Source organism: Saccostrea cucullata, unplaced genomic scaffold (genome assembly GCF_032062105.1).
Source record: "Saccostrea cucullata isolate Sc308-1 unplaced genomic scaffold, CSIRO_AGI_Scuc_v1 ctg342, whole genome shotgun sequence".
NCBI lineage: Eukaryota > Metazoa > Mollusca > Bivalvia > Ostreida > Ostreidae > Saccostrea > Saccostrea cuccullata.
In genome coordinates this window covers 3,647-29,958 of record NW_026936636.1, presented here as the reverse complement: position 1 = coordinate 29,958, position 26,312 = coordinate 3,647, and the positions used below count along the sequence as shown (strand labels likewise).

General features: G+C 33.3%; 3 protein-coding genes across 3 annotated transcripts in view; all 3 read right to left on the bottom strand.

Annotated features, from left to right (window-relative positions):
- Positions 1-848, bottom strand: part of LOC134246031 (uncharacterized) — a 41,256-nt gene extending 40,408 nt beyond the window's left edge. The window contains exon 1 of the mRNA XM_062728294.1: positions 686-848. The gene's annotated coding sequence lies outside the window, so the exon portion shown is untranslated. The remainder of the gene's footprint in view (positions 1-685) is intronic.
- A 4,240-nt stretch (positions 849-5,088) lies between these two features.
- On the bottom strand, positions 5,089-12,720 carry LOC134245988 (actin-6-like). The gene is made up of 10 exons (XM_062728217.1): positions 12,583-12,720; positions 12,220-12,459; positions 11,917-12,055; positions 11,673-11,780; positions 11,370-11,561; positions 11,192-11,254; positions 6,095-6,208; positions 5,851-5,958; positions 5,547-5,738; positions 5,089-5,431 (listed from the first exon to the last, which is right to left on the bottom strand). The coding sequence occupies exons 1-10, from the start codon at positions 12,718-12,720 to the stop codon at positions 5,106-5,108; spliced, it is 1,620 nt and encodes a 539-aa protein (XP_062584201.1). The 3' UTR covers positions 5,089-5,105.
- Positions 12,721-23,744: 11,024 nt separating this feature from the next.
- Positions 23,745-26,058, bottom strand: LOC134245975 (uncharacterized). Its single transcript, XM_062728207.1, has 7 exons — positions 25,881-26,058; positions 25,490-25,664; positions 25,117-25,356; positions 24,835-24,973; positions 24,608-24,715; positions 24,299-24,490; positions 23,745-24,163 (listed from the first exon to the last, which is right to left on the bottom strand). The coding sequence occupies exons 2-7, from the start codon at positions 25,625-25,627 to the stop codon at positions 23,838-23,840; spliced, it is 1,143 nt and encodes a 380-aa protein (XP_062584191.1). The 5' UTR covers positions 25,628-25,664; positions 25,881-26,058; the 3' UTR covers positions 23,745-23,837.
- Positions 26,059-26,312: the final 254 nt, after the last annotated feature.

The window sequence follows — 26,312 nt, the reverse complement described above, 5'->3', positions numbered from 1 at the left end:
TTTTGATTAAAGAAGCAAAAAAAAATTTTTCAAAAAAAAAAAAATTGCCTACCTACCTACCCTATATTTTTTCAGCCTGAAAGCGGAAACAAACAAATTTTTTTTCTAGGCCTCATCATGATGACACAGTTATAACATCAACAACCAAGGGGCTTAAGCTGCAGTACTACGGTTTTATATGTTAGGCTTTGGACATAACACTACAGATCCAGTAAATAAGGATTAGGGAAAGGTATCTGATTGACCATTTCTGGAAAGTGGATATTCAGGATAAATATTTTCCCCAACTGTATAAAAAAATCTTGTCATAATTGCACTTTATTAACGGGATCTGTAGTTTGAAGGTGAAATTTTAAAAACTTGGAATAATCTATTTTAATTTATTATTCACCTAATTGAAATGATCATTCCATTAATGGTCTACTCCATGTGATCTCATCGAGGAAATTCGGGATCCTTCAATAATCAGTATTGGCCACAGGGCATTAATCAACAAAATAATGTTATGATATATAGTCAAAAACTTAACTTATTTTAAATATCTGCTAATCTCTAGCTTTTTCGTAATTAATGGTTCATATCTGCGTAAATACATCGACAAATCTTTAGCGCCATGTAAAATGGCGAGCTAGGTAAACAAATATCTTTACATACCCGAAAAAAAAACACTTATTCTTTCACTTACCGACTGAAATGAATGGAGATTGTCGGTAACTTTAATGCTTTGGGTATTTTACTGTAAATTTAATTGAAGGTATGAAGCTTTCAATCCAATCCAATCGATGACATTTCATCATCGTCGTAGACTACATCTTTGGCGCTCTATCATGGCCGAAATACTTATAAATTAGGTCAACGAAATATCGCGAGATTTGGGAATATCTTGGACGCGCTCGATTTCAAAAAAACATGCGTACAACCTGAACCAGTAGAAGATCCGAAATTCAGGTTTTCGGTGTACAATATAATCAAATTGGGGAACAAGAGGTATTTGTTAGAGTTATTTATTTAATTGATAGAAGCACTTGGCCTAAATTTTTGATTTTATACATAAGCTTCATGGCGGGGAGGAGGAGGGGGGAGGTCGGATTTCCTTAAAGTTCCTTGATCAGCAGGCAAAATTTAAAGAGAGGGAGAAAATTATTAAAATATTTTTTTATTGTATACATTATACTTGCAAAGTTTGGATGGACACGGTTTCTACAGGCCTTATTTCAACAATTTTTCATTGCAATAAAGGAAAGTACCTTTTATCTTAAGAGGGGAGAATATCTAGGAATTATGGTGGCATATTTCTGCCCCTTGTGTGCAAGTTATTTTTCTATCAAATATGTCGACATGCAAGATAAATATGTTGACATGCAAGATAGTTTTGTTTTCATTTCCGAACATTTTCATATGTATGACATGCCAGAAAATTGCAATCAAATAGCTATTATAAAAAATCTTCAAAAATCTCAAATATCGCCCACATGTGACATCCAACATGCTAGATGCTACTTATTTATGTTAACGTGCAAGATAAATATGTTGACATGCAACTTATATATGTTGACATGCAACTTATTTATGCTGACATGCAACTCTAGTTATGTTGACATACAAGATAAATCTATGTTGACATGCAACTTATTTATGTTGACATGCAACTTAGTTATGTTGATATGCAAGATGAATATGTTGACATGCAACTTATTTATGTTGACATGCAACTTAGTTATGTTAACATGCAACTTATTTATGTTGACACGCAAGATTAATATGTTGACATGCAACTTATTTATGTAAACATGCAACTTTGACATAAGTGTACTGCGGTCATGACAACTTATAAGTTGCATGTGATGAAAAAGTTTATGCTCATTGAACTCTTTTACCTAGGCTTAGTGCTACATGTCTGTGTATATGTGTAAATGGTTTTTTTTATTTTTATTTTTTATCAATATTTTGTAATAAATACTTTTAAAATTCCATTTTTACTTACTAAAATAACATTGAATTGCCGCACAGGTAAATTCCGGAAATGAAAAAAAAATTATGTCGGAAATGAAAACAAAAAATGTCGGAAATGAAATTTAAAAAATGTGCAAATGCTATGCATATTTCCGGATCTTGCACGTTAACATAAATAAGTTTTGGAGCATATAGTTTTTGCATGTTGGATGTCACATGTGGGCCACATAAACTTTAACCTTGTCCGTAACTTTTGAGTGAAGATTTTTTATAATTTTTATTTTATTGCAATTTTCCCCATGCTCAACATATTTATGCTTCATTAAATAAGACAAACTCTATGCATTTGAGATTTTAACATGTTTACCCAGAAGTATCTCTTCAAATTTTAGCATTGCACGCGTGCGCATTTGAATGCACAAAATATAACTTGCACACAATCTATAGATTTTAATATACTAAATATCAAAGTATTTAATCCAAAAGTATTAAAAAATAAAAAGCAATTTTAATTTTGTAAATCAAAGCAATGTATATACTATTTTTTATAATGCAACGGAAATTACTCGCCCAAAGTAAGTAAAATTATACTTGTACGTATAAATGCGGACTGAAGTAGATCAAATGACACTGTACGTATGTATATATTTATTTCTGCTTCGTGTTATTTTCTCACAGTTACAAACATTTTTTGGCATTTAAAGCAATAGCCAAAATTCCCGCACGTGCATGCACGTGTTTTCATTTTGCTATAAATCTTATTGTAGAATATCCTAATACATGCCTATGTTTAAAATTTCAAAGGATTTGTCCCCAGAAAGATATTGAGACTTTGGTTTCAGCCCCCCCCCATGCCCTTGCTTTTTTGATCATGTCATTTTGTTTATGCTACTAATATATCCTTACATTATAAATTTCAAGATTTTCAAAAAATAGAAAAGTTACGGCTATATATTATATTGGTCATTTTTTGCACTGTCCGCACGTCCAAAATGGCTCTCTCTCTTTATAATATGTCTATATATTCTAAATATCAAAGCATTACATTAAAAAATGTTAAAGTTACGGCAATTTCAAGTATATAGGTCATTTCACGTGTTACACGTGCGCGCTCTCAAGCACGTGCGCGCATAAACTTTAACCTTGTCCCTAAAAAGGTTTCTTTTGAGTGTACTTTACAAGATCATTCGCGGACAAAATTTTCCCAAGAAGAAAAATAATAATAATAAGAAACAGAGTAAAAACAATATGTTCCCCAACTTCGTTTGGGGAACATAATTAGACCTTTCATCTCGCTCTTCGTAAATTGATTTGTCGCCTTTCACTTTCACGGTCTAATTTTAATTAGATTGGTGGGACAGTGGCTTTCATATTTCACAGGTGTTTTCCTTGAGTTATGGCACGACTTTTCGTTGGGTTCTCTCAAATTTGACCTCTTGACCTTAGAGTTTGACATACTTTTACGAAAAAATGCCACACTTTAACATTGGCCATAACTTTTGAACAGCTAGGGCTGGGGCTTTCATACTTCAAATGTGTATTGTGAAAAGACCTTTCAGTGGGTATAAATATTTTAGACCTTGGCATTAGAGTTTGACCAGCTTTTTAAAAACTTCAACCTTGGCCATAACTTGAACATTTAGAACTATAGAGTTTTCCTATTCCATAGGTATCTTGTGAGAAGACCTTCCATTGGGTACCAACACTTTTGACCTTGACCTTTGGTGTTTGACGTGCGTTTTAGAAAATTCAACCCTCGCCTTAAGCTGTCATACTGGGGCATCCGTGTTTCACAAACACATCTTGTCTTTCTTTGAAATCACCCTCGTTTTAATTCGCCCATTTGAAAAATACAACGGGAGCTAAATTTTTACGTATGCAGTATTCGGAGTCTATCATCTTCAGCGCCGGAAAAAAACATTCTGTTTTACTTGTTACACCCCCGCTTGAAATGTGGGAGGGTATATAGTAATCGGTATGACCGCCCGTCGGTCTGTTACGCTTTGGGATACCCATCTCTTATCCGCAACTCCTCTCATACCACGGAAGGAAATTTAATGAAACTTTCACAGAATCTTTATTACATATTGCCTTTGTGACCTCCTATTTTACTTTTTGATCTGACATATATTTTGGATCTTCCAGAGCAAAACATGGATACTGCCATTATATTCATATGGGAGGCGGGGGGTATTATTTAGTGAGCTCATTGCTCACAGTACCTCTAGTTTTTAATGTTTCCTTTAAGAACAGAATCTTAAAATTTTTTTCATCGAAAATAAATATAGTGACAATCATAAATCATAATCTTTAATTCTCTTTTGGCACCTTTTGATTCAAGATTTATGAGCAATTTCTTTTAAAATGTTTCAACACTTCAATGGAGCACACAATTCGCGCATCTCCTCTTTCATTCTTGAAAGCACCCGACGTACATGTATATACCGTATATACTCCTGCAAAATTTTGCTTATTTTGGTAAGATTTGCCATTAAAATTGGATTTTTTGCCAAAATCGGATGACAATTTCAAGTAAATCCAATGATGTTTTACATGGTTTTAATTAATTTTTTTTTAAATGAAACCGATATTTAATCTTAAATCTGTAAACAAATAAGCAATGCTCACTTGAGATACAAAAATTTTTAAAAATATGTAAATACGTGTACTTTATAGGCCTATATAATCTAGCTATACATAAATTATCATATATATCAAGAAATTGTCTTTGATAATTGTCGGAAATTTCAGCGTCTAAACAAATACCAATCCTTTTATGACTCGCCTATAAGTCGGACATAGACTTGAAGACCAAAATTTAACTCCGCAAAAACCGACTTATAGGCGAGTATATACGGTACGTGACACCCTGCAGAATGCTTAATATTAGAATTGGGAAAGACACATGTGCGCCCGCAAGCATTTGGAATCTCCTGTTATCTCCAACAGTTCTGTTTGAATATTGTCAACATGTCAAGGAAATGACAAGTCATGGCTACATTTGGATGCAAAGCATCATGCAGTAATGAGTTATTGTCTGCGAAGACAATTATGTATCTCCGTCTGTTTAGATTCTGAGGTAGAGACTTGGCCGTCCTAGCAATTCATCATTACATGTAAGTAAAATCGATGTTCATAAAGAAATAGTAAAATCAAAAGCACTTCCGGTGAACGATTCCGGGCCCGCATTCGTCGTACTCCTGTTTGGTGATCCACATTTGTTGGAAGGTGGAGAGAGAACCCAAGATTGATCCGCCTATCCAAACCGAGTACTTCCGCTCAGGCGCAGCGTTGATCTTAACTTTAGCTGAACTTGGTGAGATGGCTGTTAGCTCCTTAGTCAGTCTGTCTTTTATACCCGGAAACATGGTGGATCCCCCGGAAAGAACAATGTTACTGTACATGTCTCTCCGGATGTCGATGTCACATCCCATAATAGAGTTGTGGATTTGTTCATGGATACCACTGCATTCGCGACCTGTGGAGACAGATTTCAAAGTAGCGTTTAATTTACTTTGAATTATTTTTTTAAAGTGAATCTATAAAAACTTTTATCAAAAACTTTCAAAGATTTCTGAGAACATAAATCTCACCTGAAAATGCTGGTTGGAATAATACTTCCGGACCTCGAAAGCGTTCGTTTCCAATAGTGATAACTTGTCCGTCCGGAAGTTCGTACGATTTTTCTAGGGCGGATGATTGTGCTGAGGCAAAGAGCTCGTGTTCAAAATCCAGAGCCACATAACACAGATTCTCTTTGATGTCACGAACGATTTCATGTTCAGCTAGAAAGGAATTGAAAACTGGTTTCAAAAAATATATAAATAAACGAAGATCATATGCAAGATTTAATATGATTTTAAAAAAAAATAGATAAATAATTAACTGGAATCTCACCTGAGTTATCGAAGTTGTATCCACGTTCATGAAGTATTCTTTGTAAATATTTGGTCAAATCTCTACCCGCTAAATCAACTCGCTTTATGGCATGGGGAAGCGCGTAGCCTGTAATTAAGTTAAAAAATAAATTATGTCTGATTAGTTCATAAATAAAAACATTCTTTTAAGGAATATTATTAACGAAAAAATATTGCGAGGCATTTTTACAATATATTTTCAAAGTTTAATGTCAAAATCTTACCTTCGTATATTGGAACTATATGGGAAACTCCATCTCCCGAATCGAACACGATCCCGGTAGTTTTTCCAGAGCCATAGAGAGAAAGAACTGCTTGGATGCTGACGTAAAACCCTGGGACATTGAATGTCTCAAACATGATCTATAAAAAACGAAGTTCTCATTTTACATTTTTACAAGTATCGATTTAGGGACTAAATAACAATACATGTAGATTGAACAGACATTTTCTGTCAAGTAGCAATCTTAAAAAAAAAATCTGAAAATTATAGAAATGATAATTTAAAGAGGGGGTCAAGTTGATACCTGGGTCATTCTCTCGCGGTTGATTTTGGGGTTGAGTGGCGCTTCCGTTAGTATCACCGGGTGGTTCTCGGGTGCCACCCGCAGCTCGTTGTAGAAAGTGTGGTGCCAGATCTTTTCCATGTCGTCCCAGCTGGTGACGATTCCGTGCTCCAAAGGATAATCCAGAAACAACACACCTCTGTGGTTCTGTGCCTCGTCGCCGATGTAACAATCTTTGACTCCCATTTGCGCCATTACAATCTTGAACATACATAAATTACAATTTTCTAATTGTATTTATTTTTTTCTACTGGTTTGAACACATGACTTATTAAATGAGTTTGTATTTAATGATACCGTAGTTTAATATTGGAAAGCCTTACATCATATCTGGGTCTTCCTGTGATGGCGGGAAAAACGGCCCTCGGGGCGTCATCCCCAGCAAAGCCCGCCTTGCACATCCCTGAACCGTTGTCAATAACAACGGGTGCAGTATCGTCTTCCATTATGTTGATAGGCATGTTTGATGCGTTTTTTGAATTAATATTCCTGAAAAAACATTAAATAATATTATAGGTTTGTCTCAAATTTTTATTTTCATTTTAAAAATAAAATCTTTCGTACGTTGCATACTTAAAAAATATTTACTGGTACACCATATAGAAGAGCAATCCATTAAAACTTAAGTTTAATTAGACATAACAAAAATATTAAAAAAAAAAATCATATTAAAATAACTTACCTCTTTCAATTTGCCTTGTTCAGTTTTCAGTGCTTTCTGCAGTTTGATTTCAATCTGTCAGAGTACACCCTTATATACCTGTACAAATTGTGAAAACTCTGAAAACATTTCAGGAATTGGGTAATTTAAGTATTCAACAGAGCTGTTCGCTTCCAAACAAGGAGATGTCTCCTCCCTTAATACCTTATATGTAAAGGGAGTTTAAATCTAAAAATAGCTATTTTAAATGGGTAGATATATTTACAATTTTGTTGTGCTTTTTGATTTCTTGAGTCAGTGAATATTTATTACTAGTAGTTTTTGGCAAAATATTGTTTACTTTCAACCATCATTATATCGAATTTATTTATTTCTAGATATACATAAAAAGTATACTTTATTAAAGAATGTTAAATATTATTTATTAACATTTTTGTTGATGACGTTGATGTTATTATTTATCTACGGGAACTTGTCAAGACAACAATACCAGGCCTATATGAAATAATCTCAGTTTGGGAGGGGGGGCACAACTATACATTTTCAGTTGAGGGGGGACACAATCAACTACCAAAGGTTCCTTGACAAGAAAAAAAAGTCATCAGACTATATTATTGAGGGGACAAAAACGTATAGTAGCTATGTCCTTTATAGTATTCTATATATCGACAAAAGAAGGGGTCACACACTCCATGCCCCCCCTCCCCCCGCTCGTCCGATTCCTGAGGTCATGAGTAATACTAGTATTTCTTACCTGCTTAGTAAACAGTTTATTGTGTTATACGTACATAGTATATAAATACGATTACGAAATATACGGACATAATTCATGAATTGTGAGTTAACGTCATAGAAATACCCCCCCCCCTCCCCTTTCTAAATAAAGAAAAGATAAGTAAATTCAATAATTAGAATAAGGTGAAGATGAAATCCGATATTGGAGATTAACAGCATTATGGGTATAGCGAAATTCAGAAGCTATCACCGAAGTTGATTTTTTTAAAGTAGGTTAATCGTCTAGGTCAAAGGGCCAGAAATCTTACCATGCTCGAAAATATCCTGTCACAGGTAATGCACTGTCAAATATGAAAGCTCTATTTCTTCTCAATCTAAAGTTATAGGGAAAACTTAACATCTTTTGAAAAGTAGGCCAAACTTCAAGGTCAGAAGATAAAAATTTATAGTGTATAAATCTTAAGATTATTAAGTCAATTCATATCAAAATATTGTATATGATTTTTGAATATTACAGTAACTATGTTGTATTTACAATATTTGCATACCACCATGGGTAAATTGGTTTAATGTTTCATTATGTACATTGTCTCTATTTTATGTAATAATAAACTTGTATCTGCGTTATGCCCCCAGTGGGACCATGACTGGAAATAAATGTTATTCTATTCTATTCTAATCTATTCTGTATTTAGAAAGGTCTTGTCACAAACAATACACAGGTTTAATTAAAAACCAAAACGCTACAGTTCTCCAGCTAGACAAAGGTTAAAGTTTTTGAAAAGAAGGTCAGTCTTCAAGGTCACGGGGTCAAAAAATCATGGTGTTTTTAGAAAAGGACTTGTCACAGGTACTAGTAATACATATGTTTTATATGAAAGGCCTACACTTTCTCTTCTCATTCAAAAGAGTATGACCAAGTTTCAAGTTTTGTGACGGACGGACAGACGAATTAGATTTAACGTCCCCTCGCTTTCGCGAAAGCGGGGGATATTTAATTCAACTATCATTTGACAAAGAAAAAAATCATATATTTTAGTTTTAAAATGTAATCATTTTTATATATCTTTATGTGGCGCTCGGAGCTCTTCTTCCAAAGGAGATCAATATAATATGAAAATGGCCACAACCACCCAGCCCTCTTAACATTCAAAATCTAATGCTAGTATAAATCTTTCCAATGAATTGAATGTTGTCGCAACACTCAAATGGAGCATTTGAATATTTTGCATCAGAAATAAGTAAAATGCAATATTTCTACTTGAAAATATTTTATTGCATCATGAAATTCCATGAAACATATGGAGATAACGAACAATATTCAAGATCAAAAGTCCATAAAACAATACAAAATAGGAGTAGAACAAACACGGACCTCCAAAACATTGGAGGGGGATCAGGTGCCATGGAGAAGTGAGCATCCATTGTCGACCGGTGTAAAGACGAATAATGACCCCCATCAATTAATGACCGGGGGGTCATTTTTCAACGACAAAAAGTGACCCCCATCCGTAGAAAAAAATCATTTTTTGTAGAAAAAGGGCCCTAGGGGGTCATTATTTTATATGTTAGTCCTATAAAATAATGACCCCCATTGAAAAATGACCCCCTTTAAAGTGATACAAAATATACACTCTTTGATATCTTTTTTACAGCGAAACTAATTTTTACATTTTCTGTAACCAGAAAAATACAAAAAGTCGTATGAAATAATTAAGAGATTCACGTAGTTTTTCAATTCTAAAATTGTGTTTGAAAAGAGATTCTTTAATTGTCAAGTAAATAAATTTTTTTTTAATATTCCTCCTTATAATGTTTGCTTAAAGAATGATATTCCACTTGTTTTTAGAAATCAAACCATGCAAAAATTAGGTTTAAATACTCTTTAATGGGAAAAATTAAATTTTCCGTCATTTCAACTTTTAGTTTGTTTAAGTTTGGCAAATTCTATTTGACAATGAAAGAGGAGGAAATTTTATCCCCCCCCCCTCCAAAAAAAAGAACATTACGTTAAAAAAAAAAAAAAAAATAATAAATGAAAAGCAAAAATATAAATAAAACTCTATACCTTTCAATAATTCTGAAAGAGGCTCTAGATAAAATATTGAAATGAAGTTAAGCCTTCACATAAGTACTATCATATCATAATTTACTTCGCCATGATTAAAGCATACTTTAAATGTTGGTGGAGGTATACTTGAAAGTATTGTGGCAAAGTAACAGTTAAAAATTAGTAGAAAAGTAGATTATTTTTAGCTTATTTTTAATTCCTTCTTATAGAAAAATAAAGGTAGGGTGTTTTTTTTTTTTTTTTTGCTTTTGTTCAAGATCGACTTCCTCCTAAATAAGAAAGGAGGTGGGGTAAGTATAAGACCTAAAAATATGCTCTGCAAAGCTATGGGCTAGTGTAAAATACACAGTCATTCTAATGCAAAAACTATACATGTAGACATAAACTTTTGATTTAGCACACAGTATTCATTACATTTCTCCTTAACGTAGAACCTACTTCGTATGACATCATAACTGGTAAATGTGTTAAACCTGTGCTAACCCATTTAGATGTCATAATTAATTCAATGCCACTTTTTCCCGTACTTGACAGCTTCAATAAAAATGGTAGAAAATACTGCATTTTGAAATTCACAGAATTCAATCATGCCAACATAATCTTAATTCAATTCATATATTTTTGGTTTATAATGCTTAATGACAATATATTTCTGGAATAAGAGAGAATATGTAGGCACCTTTTATTTACTAGATCTAGACCTGAAGTTGACAAACCCAAGACTATCTAGTGTAATGAAATTACAATGTACATACAACTTTCGTAATAATTTGAATGGTATGTAACCATTTTGAAGGAATGCATAAATCGTAAGAAATCTTTAGTTGCCAGCTATATAGTGTAATATCTTGATGAAATGTGTCTAAGTCAAAGATGTACGTGTTGTAGATCGTTTGATCGTGTGTACATTTTTGTGATATCTATAATGAAATGATGTGCATTCCTTTTAACAATTATTTGTTACCTATTCATATTCTTGGTGTTTGATTACAATTTTTCTATTAAATATGATCTTTTTAAAGTAAAAGTACAATTTCTGATAAATATTTAATCTGAAAGTAACCCCAAACAGTCATTTTATTATTAAATCCCGTGTAAATGCAAAAAGGTCTAGAATATGAGTATCGGCCTATCCAAACCGAGTACTTCCGCTCAGGCGCAGCGTTGATCTTAACTTTAGCTGAACTTGGTGAGATGGCTGTTAGCTCCTTAGTCAGTCTGTCTTTTATACCCGGAAACATGGTGGATCCCCCGGAAAGAACAATGTTACTGTACATGTCTCTCCGGATGTCGATGTCACATCCCATAATAGAGTTGTGGATTTGTTCATGGATACCACTGCATTCGCAACCTCTGGAGACAGATTCCAAAGTAGCGTTTAATTTACTTTGAATTATTTTTTTAAAGTGAATCTCTAAAAACTTTGATCAAAAACTTTCAAAGATTTCTGAGAACATAAATCTCACCTGAAAATGCTGGTTGAAATAATACTTCCGGACCTCGGAAGCGTTCGTTTCCAATGGTGATAACTTGTCCGTCCGGAAGTTCGTACGATTTTTCTAGGGCGGATGATTGTGCTGAGGCAAAGAGCTCGTGTTCAAAATCCAGAGCCACACAACACAGATTCTCTTTGATGTCACGAACGATTTCATGTTCAGCTAGAAAGGAATTGAAAACTGGTTTCAAAAAATATATAAATAAACGAAGATCATATGCAAGATTTAATATGATTTAAAAAAAAAAAGATAAATAATTAACTGGAATCTCACCTGAGTTATCGAAGTTGTATCCACGTTCATGAAGTATTCTTTGTAAATATTTGGTCAAATCTCTACCCGCTAAATCAACTCGCTTTATGGCATGGGGAAGCGCGTAGCCTGTAATTAAGTTAAAAAATAAATTATGTCTGATTAGTTCATAAAGAAAAACATTCTTTTAAGGAATATTATTAATGAAAAAATATTGCGAGGCATTTTTACAATATATTTTCAAAGTTTAATGTCAAAATCTTACCTTCGTATATTGGAACTATATGGGAAACTCCATCTCCCGAATCGAACACGATCCCAGTAGTTTTTCCAGAGCCATACAGAGAAAGAACTGCTTGGATGCTGACGTAAAACCCTGGAACATTGAATGTCTCAAACATGATCTATAAAAAACGAAGTTCTCATTTTACATTTTTACAAGTATCTATTTAGGGACTAAATAACAATACATGTAGATTGAAGAGACATTTTCTGTCAAGTAGCAATCTTCAAAAAAAAATCTGAAAATTATAGAAATGATAATTTAAAGAGGGGGTCAAGTTGATACCTGGGTCATTCTCTCGCGGTTGATTTTTGGGTTGAGTGGCGCTTCCGTTAGTATCACCGGGTGGTTCTCGGGTGCCACCCGCAGCTCTTTGTAGAAAGTGTGGTGCCAGATCTTTTCCATGTCGTCCCAGTTGGTGACGATTCCGTGCTCCAAAGGATAATCCAGAGACAACACACCTCTGTGGTTCTGTGCCTCGTCGCCGATGTAACAATCTTTGACTCCCATTTGCGCCATTACAATCTGTGAACATACATAAATTACAATTTTCTAATTGTATTTATTTTTTTCTACTAGTTTGAACACATGACTTATTAAATTAATTTGTATTTAATGATACCGTAGTTTAATATTGGAAAGCCTTACATCATATCTGGGTCTTCCTGTGATGGCGGGAAAAACGGCCCTCGGGGCGTCATCCCCAGCAAAGCCCACCTTGCACATCCCTGAACCGTTGTCAATAACAACGGGTGCAGTATCGTCTTCCATTATGTTGATAGGCATGTTTTTTAAATTAAGATTCCTGAAAAAACATTAAATAATATTATAGGTTTGTCTCAATTTTTTATTTTCATTTTAAAAATAAAATCTCTTGTACGTTGCATACTTAAAAAAATATTTACTGGTACACCATATCACGGCGGGGAATCTACGTCATCGTACAGGATTAGGACACACAAAAATGGAGGACAAATGCTCCGCTTCGATGTAAGAATTGATATTTTTGCACTTATAAAGAATGGATATTAAATCAGTACCCTGCTTAAAGTATGCCAAAGAACATCAACTAGAATATATATTGTACGTTTGTTCGTGATAGAATCTTATTGCTGCAAACACTTCAACACAATTTGAAAACAAGTGAGAAAAACCCGGGATGTGGGGCACACATTTTTAAAATTCGACCTATTATTCGCATGTCCAGATGTACTAGACATTTTATTCTTCCGCGTTTACACTAGAACTAATATTTTAAAAAATCCAGATTTGTTTAATAATTTATTATGCTTTAATTATCCAAGAAAAAAGTATAAATCATTTTATTTTCAGAAATGATGTAGGGCACACCAACACTAAAACGGATATGGGACACACAACAAGTTACTTTCAAATTGAAACATCGAGCATTCATATCTTAATGTTTCCATTTAAATGACTGCTATTTGATAGTATATGAACAAATGATTCTTCCACTGTATCATTCAGTTATCAAAGTTATGCTAAGTTACTGGTTTGGACTAAATACATTACATCTATCTTTTGTCCTACTCAAAGAAGCATACTCCGTCTCAAAAAGCCTCTTTTTAGAAAGTAAACCACCTTGGTTTGCATCCATTGAGACAATTTTGTGTCATTTGACTGCTTTTAAAAATATTGCCTTATCAAAATATAGTACTTGTTCATTTAAAAAGAAGTCATCATGTATTATAAGACAATATTTTATAAACCAATGGTATAGGAAAAAAAGGCAGGAAAATGATAGTAAACTAAGAACTTATTCCATCTTCAAAACCAAATATGGAAGAGAACACTATCTCAACATTGTCAATAACTATGATCAGAGCAAAAATATAATTTAACTTCGCATTTCTGCACATCAATTAAATATTGAAAGGGGAAGATATGCAGGACTTCTCCCTGAATCTAGAAAGTGTTTTCAATGTAATATACTAAAAGTTGAAGATGAACAACATTTTTTGCTAATTTGTCCAAAATACAGCAATGAAAGGTTGCAATTAATGGAAACAATATCAAAAATCAACCCAAACTTCTCTTCTTTGACACCTGCTGAAAAACTAATATGGATATTGAATAATAAAAATAAAGAAATTTTATGTTTACTTGCAAAATTAATTTCTGAAAATGATAAAAGAACCAATGTTTAAATACGTAGATTCTCTCATCATTTTTATGCATGCTAAGCCATTTTAATTTATACGTGTATAGCATCACATTTTTGTATTGTTTTGTGATCATTGACATTCTTCTGGACACTTGTATTATGTATGATCATTGACACTGAGAATAATATTATTAAGTAACTTGGTCATTTATATAACTGTTTAAAAAATTATATTATTAAAAAAAAGAATGTTTAAATTGTACATTTATGTATGTTGAAATGCCACTCGGGGCCCTTCATTGGTAAATAAAATATCTTGTATCCTGTATAGCACATCTTTGTAATACTCATCCAAATATTTGATTTTCCCTTGGTTTGCTTGTATCCATACAAAAATTCAAATATTATAAGTTGAAATGGCCTGCGTGATCCTCAACAAAAGCTACCAAAATGAATTTCAAATGTGTACTTTTGTTTGATATCATATTGAAAGATGTTAGTATATACATGTGCGGATCTAAAAGGAGGGATGACGTCCGGAGTCTATGTATATTTTACGTACTCTACGATATTTCTGTGTTAAGTAACACGACCCAGACGCTATTGAACGCACATGAAATAAGCTTTTTTTTAAGGTTGATTGTTTAATTTCTTTGCTTGTAAAAATATTTTGGAGTCAGAACTTTCTTTTAGTTTGTGTGGAATCCCCCCTCCCTCGAAAAGTTTCTGTATTCGTATATTCAGTGTTTGTATTTATTAGATCTTTGTCGTCAAGACTCTATAGTATGTCAGCTGATAGGAAGTGGAGATTAAGGAACTTTTCTAATTCTCAAATATTTGCAACGGCTGACAAACTTGTGTCAAAATTCTAATAGTTTATTACTGACTCCATATTTGAAAAAAAACAAAAACAAAGTTGAATGTTGTACTTCAGAGGTGGCTAAATCATTGTATTGATGAAAAAAAACCCTACAATTATTGTTTAATTATACATGTATGATCAGTGATTAAATATTACGTACTCATAAAGCAGTTCATGCCATCTTATTTACATTTGCTGGAATATTAGCCAGAAGCGATGATAGGAGCAGGGTTAAATAAATAATACTATAGCAGTATAAATTACTTTACTATACCAAAAAAAAAAAAGAAATAATGTCAAGCTCTTTTATAGGATATTAAGTTTTGGAGAGAGGGGGGGGGGGCATTATCAGAGAAAAATGACAGCTAAAAACCTAGCGTTGATTGGCAACAACGAAAAAACAATTTTTAACTTCAATTTTTGTTTTGGCCCTCCCCATCACTGGCAACCACTTTCATACATTCGATTACTAATTTTATGTTCACCTGAATGCAAGTTTGGAGCAAATAAAATAATAAATTTGTTTCAATTTGGAATTCCCCGATCTATTTATAGACCATTTTAGCATGTGTAGGGAAAACAATTCTTAAATTCACCTGGAGGGTCAGTTGTTGCAAATATTTGAGCATAAGAAAAGTTATTGATCTCTTTCCCACATTAAAAGACATGCTAGTGCCCAAGATCTTATTATTAATGCCAATATGCAGATTTAGGAATTCTTTGGGATTGAAGGAGGGTAGGGGGTCCATACAATCTCCAAAGAATTTTCTGACTCCCAACTATTTTGACAAGCAATAAAGTAAACATCCAACCTAAAATGAACTTACATGTATTTAGTGAGTGTGTATATGTATGTGTGTTTTTAGTTTTTATTTTGTTTTTGTTGTTTGGTTTTTTTTTGGGAGGGGGGGGGTGGCGGATGTCGTGTAACTTAAAATAGAAATATCATAAAATAAACACACAATCTCCGGACTTCGGCCCCCCTCTTTCTATAGTATAGATCTGCACAAGTGAACATTGGTGAAGTTCTACATGAAATTTAATAAAATTCAAAATTTAAAATTCTTGTTGGAAGCTTTTGTTGAGGAATAGACCAGCATTTTCAACTTATAATTTTTGTTTGGATACAAGCAAACGAAGGGAATCAAATATGTGGATGAATATCACAAAGATGACTTTTACAGGTTATTGCTTACATACTATCTAACAGCAGTCATTTGAATGGAAACATTAAGATATGAATGTTCGATGTTTCAATTTGAAAGTAACTTATTGTGTGTCCCATATCCGTTTTAGTGTTGGTGTGCCCTACATCATATCTGAAAACAAAATGATTTATACTTTTTTCTTGGATAATTAAAGCATAATAAACTATTAAACAAACCTGGATTTATTAAAATATAAGTTCTAGTGTAAACGCGGAAGAATAAAATGTCTAGTACATCTGGACATGCGAATAATAGGTCGAATTTTAAAAATGTGTGCCCCACATCCCGGGTTTTTCTCACTTGTTTTCAAATTGTGTTGAAGTGTTTGCAGCAATAAGATTCTATCACGAACAAACGTACAATATATATTCTAGTTGATGTTCTTTGGCAAACTTTAAGCAGGGTACTAATTTAATATCCATTCTTTATAAGTGCATATATATCAATTTCTTACATCGAAGCGGAACATTTGTCTTCCATTTTTGTGTGTCCTAATCCTGTACGATGACGTAGATTCGCCGCCGTGCATATAGAAGAGCAATCCATTAAAACTGAAGTTTAATTAGACATAACACAAAAATATAAAAAAAAAAATCATATTAGAATAACTTACCTCTTTCAATTTGCCTTGTTCAGTTTTCAGTGCTTTCTGCAGTTTGATTTCAATCTGTCAGAGTATACCCTTATATACCTGTACAAATTGTGAAAACTCTGAAAACATTTCAGGAATTGGGTAATTTAAGTATTCAACAGAGCTGTTCGCTTCCAAACAAGGAGATGTCTCCTCCCTTAATACCTTATATGTAAAAGGAGTTTAAATCTAAAAATAGCTATTTTAAATGGGTAGATATATTTACAATTTTGTTGTGCTTTTTGATTTCTTGAGTCAGTGAATATTTATTACTAGTAGTTTTTGGCAAAATATTGTTTTCTTTCAACCATCATTATATCGAATTTATTTATTTCTAGATATACATAAAAAGTATACTTTATTAAAGAATGTTAAATATTATTTATTAACATTTTTGTTGATGACGTTGATGTTATTATTTATCTACGGGAACTTGTCAAGACAACAATACCAGGCCTATATGAAATAATCTCAGTTTGGGAGGGGGGGGGGGCACAACTATACATTTTCAGTTGAGGGGGGACACAATCAACTACCAAAGGTTCCTTGACAAGAAAAAAAGTCATCAGACTATATTATTGAGGGGACAAAAACGTATAGTAGCTATGTCCTTTATAGTATTCTATATATCGACAAAATAAGGGGTCACACACTCCATGCCCCCCCCCCCCTCCCCCGCTCGTCCGATTCCTGAGGTCATGAGTAATACTAGTATTTCTTACCTGCTTAGTAAAGTAAGAGTTTATTGTGTTATACGTACATAGTATATAAATACGATTACGAAATATACGGACATAATTCATGAATTGTGAGTTAACGTCATAGAAATACCCCCCCCCCCCCTGTCCAAATAAAGAAAAGATAAGTACATTAGTTAATCGTCTAGGTCAAAGGGCCAGAAATCTTACCATGCTCGAAAATATCCTGTCACAGGTAATGCACTGTCAAATATGAAGGCTCTATTTCTTCTCAATCTAAAGTTATAGGGAAAACTTAACATCTTTTGAAAAGTAGGCCAAACTTCAAGGTCATAAGATAAAAATTTATCAAAATATTGTATATGATTTTTGAATATTACAGTGACTATGTTGTATTTACAATATCTGCATACCACCATGGGTAAATTGGTTTAATGTTTCATTATGTACATTGTCTCTATTTTATGTAATAATAAACTTGTATCTGTGTTATGCCCCCAGTGGGACCATGATTGGAAATAAATGCTATTCTATTCTAATCTATTCTGTATTTAGAAAGGTCTTGTCACAAACAATACACAGGTTTAATTAAAAACCAAAACGCTACAGTTCTGCAGCTAGACAAAGGTTAAAGTTTTTGAAAAGTTTTTGAAAAGTTTTTGAAAAGAAGGTCAATCTTCAAGGTCACGGGGTCAAAAAATCATGGTGTTTTTAGAAAAGGTATTGTCACAGGTACTAGTAATACATATGTTTTATATGAAAGGCCTACACTTTCTCTTCTCATTCAAAAGAGTATGACCAAGTTTCAAGTTTTGTGACGGACGGACAGACGAATTAGATTTAACGTCCCTTCGCTTTCGCGAAAGCGGGGGATATTTAATTCAACTATCATTTGACAAAGAAAACTAGAGGTACTGTGAGCAATGAGCTCACTAAATGATACCCCCCGCCTCCCATAAGAATATATTGGCAGTATCCATGTTTTGCTCTGGAAAATCCAAAATATATGTCAGATCAAAAAGTAAAATAGGAGGTGCACAATGGCAATATGTAATAAAGATTCTGTGAAAGTTTCATTAAATTTCCTTCAGTGGTATGAGAGGAGTTGCGGATAAGAGATGGGTACCCAAAAGCGTAACAGACGGACGGACGGACAGACGGAAGGACGGACGGACGGACGGACGGACAGACGTACAGACGGACGGAAATACCGATTACTATATACCCTCCCGCTTTTCAAGCGGGGGGTATAAAAATCATATATTTTAGTTTTAAAATGTGATCATTTTTGTATATCTTTATGTGGCACTCGGAGCTCTTCTTCCAAAGGAGATCAATATAATATGAAAATGGCCACAACCACCCAGCCCTCTTAACATTCAAAATCTAATGCTAGTATAAATCTTTCCAATGAATTGAATGTTGTCGCAACACTCAAATGGAGCATTTGAATATTTTGCATCAGAAATAAGTAAAATGCAATATTTCTACTTGAAAATATTTTATTGCATCATGAAATTCCATGAAACATATGGAGATAACGAACAATATTCAAGATCAAAAGTCCATAAAACAATACAAAATAGGAGTAGAACAAACACGGACCTCCAAAACATTGGAGGGGGATCAGGTGCCATGGAGAAGTGAGCATCCATTGTCGACCGGTGTAAAGACGAATAATGACCCCCATCAATTAATGACCGGGGGGTCATTTTTCAACGACAAAAAGTGACCCCCATCCGTAGAAAAAAAATCATTTTTTGTAGAAAAAGGGCCCTAGGGGGTCATTATTTTATATGTTAGTCCTATAAAATAATGACCCCCATTGAAAAATGACCCCCTTTAAAGTGATACAAAATATACACTCTTTGATATCTTTTTTACAGCGAAACTAATTTTTACATTTTCTGTAACCAGAAAAATACAAAAAGTCGTATGAAATAATCAAGAGATTCACGTAGTTTTTCAATTCTAAAATTGTGTTTGAAAAGAGATTCTTTAATTGTCAAGTAAATAAATTTTTTTTTTAATATTCCTCCTTATAATGTTTGCTTAAAGAATGATATTCCACTTGTTTTTAGAAATCAAACCATGCAAAAATCAGGTTTAAATACTCTTTAATAGGAAAAATTTAATTTCCCGTCAATTCAACTTTAAGTTTGTTTAAGTTTGGCAAATTCTATTTGACAATGAAAGAGGAGGAGATTTTATCCCCCCCCCTCCAAAAAAAAGAACATTACGTTAAATCAAAAAAAAAAAATAATAAATGAAAAGCAAAAATATAAATAAAACTCTATACCTTTCAATAATTCTGAAAGAGGCTCTAGATAAAATATTGAAATGAAGTTAAGCCTTCACATAAGTACTATCATATCATAATTTACTTCGCCATGATTAAAGCATACTTTAAATGTTGGTGGAGGTATACTTGAAAGTATTGTGGCAAAGTAACAGTTAAAAATTAGTAGAAAAGTAGATTATTTTTAGCTTATTTTTAATTCCTTCTTATAGAAAAATAAAGGTAGGGTGTTTTTTTTTTTTTTTTTGCTTTTGTTCAAGATCGACTTCCTCCTAAATAAGAAAGGAGGTGGGGTAAGTATAAGACCTAAAAATATGCTCTGCAAAGCTATGGGCTAGTGTAAAATACACAGTCATTCTAATGTAAAAACTATACATGTAGACATAAACTTTTGATTTAGCACACAGTATTCATTACATTTCTCCTTAACGTAGAACCTACTTCGTATGACATCATAACTGGTAAATGTGTTAAACCTGTGCTAACCCATTTAGATGTCATAATTAATTCAATGCCACTTTTTCCCGTACTTGACAGCTTCAATAAAAATGGTAGAAAATACTGCATTTTGAAATTCACAGAATTCAATCATGCCAACATAATCTTAATTCAATTCATATATTTTTGGTTTATAATGCTTAATGACAATATATTTCTGGAATAAGAGAGAATATGTAGGCACCTTTTATTTACTAGATCTAGACCTGAAGTTGACAAACCCAAGACTATCTAGTGTAATGAAATTACAATGTACATACAACTTTCGTAATAATTTGAATGGTATGTAACCATTTTGAAGGAATGCATAAATCGTAAGAAATCTTTAGTTGCCAGCTATATAGTGTAATATCTTGATGAAATGTGTCTAAGTCAAAGATGTACGTGTTGTAGATCGTTTGATCGTGTGTACATTTTTGTGATATCTATAATGAAATGATGTGCATTCCTTTTAACAATTATTTGTTACCTATTCATATTCTTGGTGTTTGATTACAATTTTTCTATCAAATATGATCTTTTTAAAGTAAAAGTACAATTTCTGATAAATATTTAATCTGAAAGTAACCCCAAACAGTCATTTTATTATTAAATCCCGTGTAAATGCAAAAAGGTCTAGAATATGAGTATCGGTATATAGCCTATCTTTCATTAGTTAGAGGGGAAAGGTATATATTTTAATCATTTTCTGTAATCATTTGGCTATGTTCTTCATCATATTGAAGATTGAAAACATTGTGACAAAGACTTCTAAAAAATATTTACAAATATAGGGTGAATAATTGACTAAAAATAATAGAGTTCATTTGACTATTTTTTTTAATGGTGGACTCATCTTTTATGTTAATTGAATAAAAAAGAAATTATTCTTGATAAAATATTGTTTAATATTATTCAGTTAAAAAAGTTTATAAACGATGATGTTTGAAGAAGTATTTTTGTGATTTTTCATATTCCCTTTATGACAATTACCGCTAAAAATATTTGAAAATGTGAAGTCGCAGTATGTAAATACCATACCAAGTTTCACAGCCTGTTCTAGATTAAAAAACAAGGAAACATATCATGATATCTTAACTGATTGATAAGGAAGTACTAATTTATCACGTTGAAAAGTTTGGAAATCTTGTGACAAAGACTTCTCCGACATAGGTTCTACCTTAATTCTTGTTTTACTCCACCCTTTTACTCAGTTCTGAGTATATTTTTTAGAGAATTTAATGTGAAAATCAGAACAAACATTTTCATTGTTGTAACGTCTTCTTTATAATGTATATTAATATGAAAAGTTAATTTAAGACCATTTCTTTTTATGTCCCCGTAATCGAAGATTCGTATATAGTTTTATCGTGTTCGTCTGTATGTCCGTCTGTCTATCTGGCGGTTTGTTTGTCCGCAAAAACCTTAACCTTTACCATAACTTTTCATTTATTGGAGCTATGACTTTCATATTTAATATGTATATTCCTTGTGACAAGACCTTACTTTGGGTACCACCAAATTTGACCTTTTGACCTTTACCTTGGCGTTTGTCCCATTTTACACAAAAATGCCAAATTTTTACTTTGGCCATAACTTTTAAACGGTAGATACTAGTACTCTCATACTTCAAATATGTAGTTTTTTGGCATTACCTTTCATTGGATACTAAAAACCTTGACCTTTTGACCTTGACCTTCGAGTTTTCCGTACTTATGATTTTTTTTACCTTTGCCATAACTTTTGAACGGTAAGGGCTAGGGCATTCATACTTCACATATGTAATCCTTAATTGTTACATTAAACATTTTCTTAAGAAATCATCAACTTTGACCTTTGAGGTTGACCTACCTTTCAAAAACTTATCCTTAGCCATTACTTTTAAACAAGTGATGCTAGGGCTTTCCTATTTTGCAGTTGTATTTCTTGTGAAAAGACCCTACTTTGGGTAACAATATATTTAAATTCATTTAAGAAAAGTTTAATCTTCGCTATGTTGCCATGCAGGGGCATAGCTGTTTCACAAACACATCTTTTTATATATGAGGATTTGCAGATAAGAGATTTATACCTCAAAGCGTAACAGACGGACGGACGGACATCCCGATCACTATATACCCTCCCGCTTTTCAAGCGGAGGATATAATAATATATAATACTGCTGATTTTTTCTGTCAGTTCGATGATTTCCACCATCAAAAAACAATGTTTACGTAACCCTTAAGGCTTGATTAATCTTTTACTCCTTTAGATTCTGAATCATTGCATTGACCTTAAAATATAGCTATAATTGTATAATGTTATGAGATCAACATATCATCAGTTTATTCCCAATAAGCTCAGGTGAGCATTTTGGCCAATATGCTTCTTTATCCAATTTTCTTTTTTGCCCCCTAAAAATTTTAGCTTTAATCTACAGGGGGTCATTTTTCTACGGGGGTCATTTTTCTTCACGTGGGTTCTGCAAATTTTTAGGGAAGTGACACTTTTTCTACGGGCAAAAGTGTCATTTTTCTACGTCGAATAATGACCGGGGGTCGTTTTTCGCTGTCGAAAAATGACCCCCGGTCATTATTCGATGGGGGTCATTATTCGTCTTTACACCGGTCATAACCGCTGTGTGCTCGATCCATGTCGTGATCAGGAAATTGCGGAAAAATCCATTGTCAATTCAGTGTATAGATAATGGACTCTGACGAAATGATTACTTTAATCGAGAAATTCTTGTTTCATCAACTTATTTAGCAATAATTTACCTCGTTTTAGAAATTGTTCATACGTAGAGCACATATTGTATCGACATAAGAATGGAAATTACTTTAATTGACAATACGTCGTCAATATATCTAAATGTTGAGTTGAAGGCCACAGCAAATTGTTTTCTTCTTTTTACGCATAAGATTTTGCACAAATTCTGCTTCATATAAATAAAAAATAGGTTTGCTAATAACAGGGCGCATTGGAAAGCCTGGTCCCCCAAAACGACATAGATGTTGTCAGAAACTCAAGCATCTTTTTGATGTCAACTTCAGAGAACTTGTGTGTAAAATCATAATGTTTTTAAACAAAATAATTTTGCAAATGACCAATGACAAGGTAAGTAAATTAATGAGTTCCATTTTTATTGAAAAAGCAGCTGTCAATGAATAAATAAATAAATAAATAAATAAATAAATAACAATAAATATGTATACAAATCATTTGAACATAAATGAAACATTTTTTTAATACACGTGTAAAATAAATCGCACAATTCGTGCATGTCCTCATTCATTCATTTATATTCAAACAGCCGATGTACATGTATACGTGACTTTTTTCAAAATACCAAATATTAAAATTGGAAGAGATGCACACTCACAAGCACTTGAAAATGCTTTCTCCAATTAACAGTTCTGTTGGAATTGCCAAATTATCAAAATGATAGTTTTCAAGACAATGAAGTGACAAGTCATGGCTATACTTGGGATGCAAAACATTAGTATTGTCTGCAAGGACAATTATCTCCGTCTGTTTAAATTCTGAGGTAGAGATTTGGTCGTACTGCCCGGTTACATAATATCAGCAGTTCTTCATTAAAATGTTCATAAAGAAATAGTAAAATCAAAAGCACTTCCGGTGAACGATTCCGGGCCCGCATTCGTCGTACTCCTGTTTGGTGATCCACATTTGTTGGAAGGTGGAGAGAGAACCCAGGATTGATCCGCCTATCCAAACCGAGTACTTCCGCTCAGGGGCGGCGTTGATCTTAACTTTAGCTGAACTTGGTGAGATAGCTGTTAGCTCCTTAGTCAGTCTGTCTTTTAAACCCGGGAACATGGTGGATCCCCCGGAAAGAACAATATTACTGTACATGTCTCTCCGGATGTCGATGTCACATCCCATTATAGAGTTGTGGATTTGTTCATGAATACCACCACACTCTCGACCTGTGAAGATAAATATCAAAGTATAAATGATTACAATGTATATTACTTTGAATTATTGTTTAAAAAGTGAAACTTTCTTGGATGCAAAAAACTCGGATAATTTTTTCAAAGGATTTCTGAGAACATAAAGCTCACCTGAAAATGCTGGTTGGAATAATACTTCCGGACCTCGGAAGCGTTCGTTTCCAATGGTGATAACTTGTCCGTCCGGAAGTTCGTACGATTTTTCTAGGGCGGATGATTGTGATGAGGCATAGAGCTCTTGTTCGAAATCCAAAGCCACATAACACAGATTCTCTTTGATGTCACGAACGATTTCATGTTCAGCTAGAAAGGAATTGAAAACTGGTTTCAAAATACTAGTACTTAAATAAACGAATATGTAAGATTTGAAGAACATGGTTTTTAATAAGAAAGAATTGTAACAATGAACTGAAATCTCACCTGAGTTAACAAAGTTGTATCCACGTTCATGAAGTATTCTTTGTAAATATTTGGTCAAATCTCTACCCGCTAAATCAACTCGCTTTATGGCATGGGGAAGAGCGTAGCCTGTAAAGTTGAAAATACAAAAAATATGTCTGATTAGATCTTCTGGGGAATATTATTAAAGGAAAAATATTTTTAGGCATTTTTGCAATCAATTTTCAAAGTTTATTGTAAAACCTTACCTTCGTATATTGGAACTATATGGGAAACTCCATCTCCCGAATCGAACACGATCCCGGTAGTTTTTCCAGAGCCATACAGAGAAAGGACCGCTTGGATGCTGACGTAAAACCCTGGGACATTAAATGTCTCAAACATGATCTGAAAAAGAAATTAATTTTCCGGTCTACATTTTTATACAAGTTTTGACCTCGGGAGCAAATAATACAATAAATTGAACGAACATCTTTACGTAAACTTTAAACATAGCAATCTAAATTTAAAAGAGAGAGAGAGACTGTTACCTGGGTCATTCTCTCCCGGTTGATTTTGGGGTTGAGTGGCGCTTCCGTTAATATCACCGCGTGGTCCTCGGGTGCCACCCGCAGCTCGTTGTAGAAGATGTGGTGCCAGATCTTTTCCATGTCGTCCCAGTTGGTGACGATTCCGTGCTCCACGGGATAATTCAGAGACAACACACCTCTGTGGTTCTGGGCTTCGTCTCCAATGTAGCAATCTTTACCTCCCATTCCCGCCATTACAATCTGTGAACATATTAAATTACAATTTACAATTTCTTAATTGTTTTTATTAATTTTTTCTCCTAGTTTTAACGAATCACTTGATAAATTATTTTTTATTTTATGATATCATAGATTGATATTTTAAAATACTTACATCATATCTGGGTCTTCCTGTGATGGCGGGAAAAACGGCCCTCGGGGCGTCATCCCCAGCAAAGCCCGCCTTGCACATCCCTGAACCGTTGTCAATAACAACGGGGGCAATATCGTCTTCCATTATGTTGATAGGCATCTTTAATGTTTTCGTTTGGTTTTTGAAATTAAGATTTCTGAAATAATATTCATAATATGAATAAATCAACTTTGATTTAAAGTTCATCTCAGATATTGATTTTTTTTTTTTTGAAAATAAAAATAAATATAGAGATCTTTCGGACCGTGCATAAATAAACTTTTAAAGAAAATAATGATTTAGATAGTAAAGCAAGTCTTTAATCAATGAACAACACAAAAATGAAAGAAAATCACAAAATTAGAAAACTTACCTTCTTAAAATCACTTTGTCTTGTTGAGATTTCAGTTTTGCAGTTTGATTTCAATCCTTCCAGAGTATACCCCTTATATACCTGAACGGATTGTGACAACTCTGAGAACATTTCCAGAATTGGCTAAAATTATTCATCAGAGTCGTTCACTTCCAAACAAGGAGATGGCCTCCTCCCTTTATACCTTATATGTAAAGGGAGCTTTAAATCTAAAAATAGCTATTAGTACTCTAGTTTGCTAGATCTATTTTTGGTTTAAATTACCCTAGATCTAATCGATTTCTTAAGTCATCATTTATTAGAAAATGAACGTGTATTAATATTATGGGAGAGTATTAATTTTAGTCATCAATATCTATATACATGTATATATATTATCTGTATAAATGTTTAAAACGGTTGTTATCTTGGTATCGTTATTTATCTACGGGA